General features: G+C 44.1%; 1 protein-coding gene across 12 annotated transcripts in view; it reads left to right on the top strand.

The window, feature by feature from the left end:
• Nucleotides 1-1,091: 1,091 nt before the first annotated feature.
• Nucleotides 1,092-6,077, top strand: part of ryr1b (ryanodine receptor 1b (skeletal)) — a 61,734-nt gene continuing 56,748 nt past the window's right edge. For all 12 annotated transcript variants that reach the window (XM_034603461.1, XM_034603460.1, XM_034603459.1 and 9 more), the window contains exon 1: nucleotides 1,092-1,367. In XM_034603461.1, coding sequence (XP_034459352.1) covers nucleotides 1,107-1,367 — 261 coding nt within the window. In that variant the 5' untranslated portion in view covers nucleotides 1,092-1,106. The remainder of the gene's footprint in view (nucleotides 1,368-6,077) is intronic.

Genomic DNA, 6,077 nt, shown 5'->3' with positions numbered 1-6,077 from the left:
CAGTGAGGGACTGGAACATGTGAATGATGAATTAAGAAACGAGCAATGTGGTAATCTAACTGTAATCTTAAGCAACAGCTCTTTGAAACAGGAAAAGTTGCAATCAATGTGTCCAGCTGGTAAATCTAAAGAAAAAAAATAGAAAAGATAATGAAATAAAGAGAATTAACCACGTTTGTGAGTCTTAAACTCCACGATATGTTATTATTTACTTAATTAGATCATTAATTCAATAAGATCATGAACTAAATTCAAATCGTTAAAGCTGTTAACAGATTGCATTTTGTTACGAAGCTTTTATTTCTTGTAAAACCGGAAGTTAATTAAATCACCGGTTTTGAAAAGAAACTGTAACAAAGGTTTTCTGTTGAATTACGGAGGAATTGAGCCATTTAATATGTGAATAACATACTTAATATATCGTTAAGGAATTTGATTATTTTACTATGTTAAAAGTTCATAAATTGTTTTCACCATTAACTGCTAGCGAAGGAATTAGCATAAAGCTAGCGTTAGCGTCACAGTATTTTGGAGCCACCATACATCTTTGTGTCAGCCCTTTATATAATTTGATTTAAGTTATTATTTAAGGTTCAAGGAACCAGAATCTTTTACTTTACAAGACAATGAATCCAGACTTACCTTTATTCAACCGGGATGAATTAAGAAAACACGTGCAAATAGAAAAAAACACACACGTGCAAATTAATTAAACAACTTCCTCAGTTTGACGACACAGGAGCTGAAACAGGTCACAACACGTGCAAATACAGAAGCAAGCTGCAAATAGTGTAAACAACAACGTAAATGTTTCCAGGGACCCAAACAAGTGATGAACGTGTCTGTAGTTCTGTCTGTAACACTTTGTGAAGTTAACGACGTCTGCTTCTCGTCAGTGGTGATTAAACGTCTCAAAACATTGAACTACACTCAGGTTCATCACTTTTCTTTGGGGAAGTTGTTTTCTGTATTTCCACGTGTTTTTCCTGATTTGCATGTTTTTTTTCTTCACTTCCATCGCGTTGACATCTCCCGGCCTCCGTACACTTCTAATTCTTTTGCCACTTTTTGGAAATCAGAGAGTCACTGCCGCAACTTTCTCTGCAATGTCGCCATCTTCAGGCGCGGCGTCGCCACTGCAGCCGACAGGCAGCAGCGGGTCACTCGTGAGCCAGGACTCGAACTCCCAGAATCCCTGTCAGTGCTGCTTGTCAGCGGCTGTGATCACCTCCTCTTCCTCCTCCTCCTCCTCCTTCCTCCTTCCTCACTCGCCGGCTGCTCGGAGTTGCTGTATCCGGGTGAGCAGCGTCACCTGCAGAGGGAGATGGATGCAGGATGGTGACGGACGCCAGATGGAGCCTGTGGAGGTAAGTAATGGTGGTGGAGGGTCGTCACCGTGTGTGTGTGTGTACGTGTGTGTGTAGGTGTGTGTGTCCAGCTTCCAAGTCTGGTGCATCCCCGCCGAGTGATGTGGCCGGGAGGGGTGTGCCCTGCCCGGACACTCCTGCAGATCCACCGGTGTCCTCCATGGATGCACCAGGAGTCAGGAGGAGAGAAGCTGCAGCTCTGTCATCAGCCACAATCTGATGCACTGGTTGTTATACTGTGTGTGTGTGTGTGTGTGTGTGTCTCTGGACTGAAGGAGGAGAGGGGGTTCTGTTCAGGCTGGGATGGACTCCTCCTAATATCCAGGATGTTTTAGCAAATTCTGGAAAATTAGTATTATTCTCAAGGTGTCAGGATTAATTTAGTTTCTCATGCTCAAGGTGTCATCTTCAAATTGCTTCAGAGATATTGAATTCAAAAGTATATTAACCGGAGAAAATTCAGCGTTACATGCAATCGTACTTTTGAGGAGCTGAAATCGATTAACAGTCATCGAGCAAAATATAAAAAAACGATCAGTGAGAAAAACAGTTTTTTTCTGTTGATTCGTCATCTTTATATTTTAAAAATAATGATAATTGTCTTATAAGATAAGAGGAGACAAGATCAAATTTTATTCATCCCGGAGGAAATGACTGTGTCGGATCTTACTCCAAAGTTACAATAACAAAGAGATAAATACTAAAATGAGAATAGAAACAGAATCAGAGTAAATGACAAAGGAGAACTAAGTATTGCACATTAAATTAGTTTAATACTTTACATGATAATAACGGAAGTAAAGATATTGTGTTATTGCACATACAGGACATGATAATGAAAGAGCGTTTATTGCACATCGTGTTGAGCAGTAATATTGTTCATCATCATTTGTTGAAGTGGCTCAATGACCCTTTTTGGATCCATGTCCAGTCGTTAACACACATGACACAGACAACAGACGCAGCACAGACACATCCCGAGGCCGTTGGTCAGTGATATTTCTACAGTGAAGGGACAAGGTTGTTAAAAGTAACAGGGCGGTTAATTTATAACTGTCTCCAGTGCCACTAGGACCCTTGCTAACACTGAGGCATAAAACCAGAAATTTAATGGCAAAGTGTGAAGGTGCACAGAGTTAATTAAAAACCTGACATCATGTCTCTGCAAAGCCCCCCCCCCCCCCCCCCCCCCCGCATTATTGATTGGAATGTGAGAAAAGATCTGGAGCGTCCACGGCACTGGATGTGCAAAGCTTCTCTCTGATCAAACAGATGTTCAGTTACTTCAGGATAAAGTTGTTAAGTTAAGATTATCTGATGAATTAGGGGAGAACACGAACTGTAACTTTCACAGCTGCTTGTTTTAGCTTAATTCAATCGTCTGCGTTCCTCAAACTTACAGAGTTAAATGGTTTGTCATGAAGAAATTCCTCTTCGGGCCCTGAATGGGTAACTCCATCTGCCCTGCCCTCACCTGCAGTGTAGGAGGAGTGAGGGGTACCCGAGCCCATGGGCAGCAAGCCCATTGGGTTTGTAACCGTCGACTTCGGGTGGGGTTCAGTCACGTGGGCTGGACTCTCTACTTGATTTCTTTACACTGCACATGCCTGTAATCGGTGAACACATGGGGCTCGGGTTCTGTTCCGGCTCCGGTACTTTTCTCTCGGACTCGGTTTGGTTTGGACAGAACATCGGGGCCCGAGCTGAAAGTCAAGTCGAAGCCCATTCCAGCCTCTGAGCTACTGGAGGAATTTAACAATCAACAATTCTAATATTAACAAAACAGAAGGAGCCAAACATCATCTGGTTCCCAACGTTTTGCTGCTTTTCTCTGAAACATATTGTAAAATAAATCCTGTTATTAAACTGTTGATCCCACATCGTACTGTAAGAAGTCTGAGGACACAACGTAGGGATCTGACTTATTCTATCTTGACAGAGTTTGAGTTTTCTATTTTACTGCTTTTGTCTTTCTGGTTTTAAAGTTGGAGAAGAAGATGTTGTCAGGTTATATAATAGATTTGTCAATAACAACCTAAATAACCGGCTGTGTTGTAAACTTAGTGCTTCCTCAGGAGTTGTGTTGTGGTGCGCAGCGTTTTGTGTGGATCATCCGTGTTGTGGTACATCCCGAGCAGCTGAGTGTCAGGTGACGTCTCAGTTTCCCACTGAGCTCGTTTGAGGTCAGAGCAGCGTTGATACACTTACACCCCTGATTCCAGAGGCTTTAAGGAAGAGTGCAGCTGACTTATTCACTTTGAGGTGTGAAGGTGTGTGTGTGTGTGTGTGTGTGTGTGTGTGTGTGTGTGTTCTTACTGTACGCTCCTCAAAGACTACTCCTCACCCCCTCTTTCCTTTTATAGCCTCAGACATGAGGGAGGAAGGGAGGGAGGTGTGTGTGTGTGTTGGAAGGGGGGGACAGCTTGTGTGAAGGAGTGGCCCACTTCTACAAACATGGCGGCACAGTGGGATGGGGAGCGGTGTAAATGTGTAACAAGGTGCCTGCCCCTCCCTCCCTCCTTCACCCACCATCCCTCCCTCCCTCCCTCATCTGCGGTCGGGGGGGGGGGGGATGCGAGAGAGGAGCCCGGGTGAGCCTCACCTCCCGTCACTCTCTCTCACAGCAGCGTGAGAGCCACAGGACTCACGCTGTCCTCCAGCACACCCACACACACCAGCACTGAGAGCGAGAGACACTGAGAGAGAGAGGGAGAGAGAGGGGGTACAGAAACAAGAAAGGACGGGGGAGAGAGGGAGGGGACGTAGCAAAGGAGATTCATCCCAAAAAAAACTAAAACGATCCAAATCCTGAAGAGAGAAAAACATAAAGGATTTTCTCTTTTTTCCTGAGGAGCTGCGAATAACCCTCAGCGAAGGATGGCAGAAGGGGGAGAGGGAGAGGAGGAGATCCAGTTCCTGCGAACGGTGAGTCCTGCTCACTTTCCTTTTCGGGAGGGCCAACCTGCACCGGCTGCTGGAGAGGACACTGAGAAAAGGAAATGAGATTATTGTTTTATTTCCTCATTTAATTCTCTTGACCTACAACTTCGCTGCTGGTCCAGTTTCCCCCTGCTCTCCCTCCGTCTTCACTTCTGTCACATTCGCTCGTCTGGCATCGGATATTTCAGTCTAATCTGAAGTTGCAGTTTTCAGAGCCAAGATCCGCTTCTGTATATATAGTTGACTATTTTTGCAGGGTCCTGAATGCACCATGACCCGCTTATTAGTTGCTCGCCTCAAACTTGTTAATTGATTTCTTTAATCCTCGGGTCGTTAACCCACATCACACGGTCACATTTCCCTCTCTGCAGAATGCTCATCATCGTCTCGTCTAATCTCTTTCATATTACTTCCAGAATGTTCTGGGTGTAAGAATAGGTGGGTAACAGTGTATGTGTGCATATATGTGTGCGTGAGCGCAGATAGATAGACAGGGGCTGGTGCATCTGTTAGCATCGTTATCTATTTATATCTGAGGAAAGTAGAGCCTGTCAGTGTGGGGTGAGCAGGCAGAGCAACAAGCTACCCAGATCCTGCAGGGGACAGCTGGCCGAGGGCTGCACGTCTTCCTTGGAGAAGCCAGCACACAGTCCAAGTGCAGAGATGTCCACCTCACAGACTCCAAGTCAGCAGGAGACCCCGGCGTCGTCCTAAAGAAGCTGAGATCCTGAAATGAGCTAAAGAGGCAGAGAGAGAGGGAGAGAGAGAGAGAGAGAGGATTTCAGTACATGAGAAAATTACTAAATCTAATTTTATTATCCTTATTTAATCCACAATGTTTCAAAGGTCTCCACCAAGGTCCAACAGTCCCCGGATGAATCCACACATATAAATTCACTGGATCTGCACCAAATGTCAAACATCATATCAGCCCCCTTAGCATAGCTGAGTATTTCCATCGAGATGAATAAATTATTCTCTGAGAAATCAGTGAAAATGTAAAAATAACAACAACACTCTGTCTTGTAATGTTAAAGAAAGTGAAAATATATTCCTGGATCCACCTCCTGATCCAAATCCGCACCAACATGTAACAGGTTCTTCTCTGACCCACAACACATCCTTCCACCAGGTTGAATCCTTCCAGTAGTTGTTGTGTAATCCTGCTGACTAGAAGACAAACTGACTAAAACACACAATTACTAGTTGTGTCGGCTTTTAACAACAACTCGTGAGTTTAGACCAAAAGAAACATTGTTGAAATTCATTGAAAATCTGCTGGTTTTCCGGTTTTAATTGACGATTATTTGAAAAGAAGTTGAAACATCCTCAAACAAGAATATCATCCCTGCTCATTTATCTCTGAGAGAAGCATCAAGCGATGGTTCACTTGTTGCTGCCATGTTTAATTGTCTGTGTATAGTTAAAGTTACAGTAGAAAGGATCCCAGACGGCTTAAAGCAGATTACATTGATGGACAGGATTCCTCTCAGGCTTGTGGTGTTCGCTCATAACGAGACAACAACAGACCAACACAGCTGCTGCTTCTATTACACAACCACAGACAACGTTTTCTTCTTCGTCTCCATGAGAAACTTGGAGGATAAACACTTTGAATGCCTTCACGGGGCTCGTCCTCCGGTTCAAGAGGCTGCGTGAGGCACCGACACTTCTAAAGGAGAAACGTTGCAGCTCTATGTGAATTATTAATATCGTGTACTTCAATGGGTTTATCTCTGACACCAACACTGTTGGGGTCAGCGGTTCAGT

Source organism: Hippoglossus hippoglossus, chromosome 13 (assembly GCF_009819705.1).
Source record: "Hippoglossus hippoglossus isolate fHipHip1 chromosome 13, fHipHip1.pri, whole genome shotgun sequence".
Lineage (NCBI taxonomy): Eukaryota > Metazoa > Chordata > Actinopteri > Pleuronectiformes > Pleuronectidae > Hippoglossus > Hippoglossus hippoglossus.
Note: the sequence above shows the minus strand (reverse complement) of the source record. Positions and strands in the feature narration are given on the sequence as shown.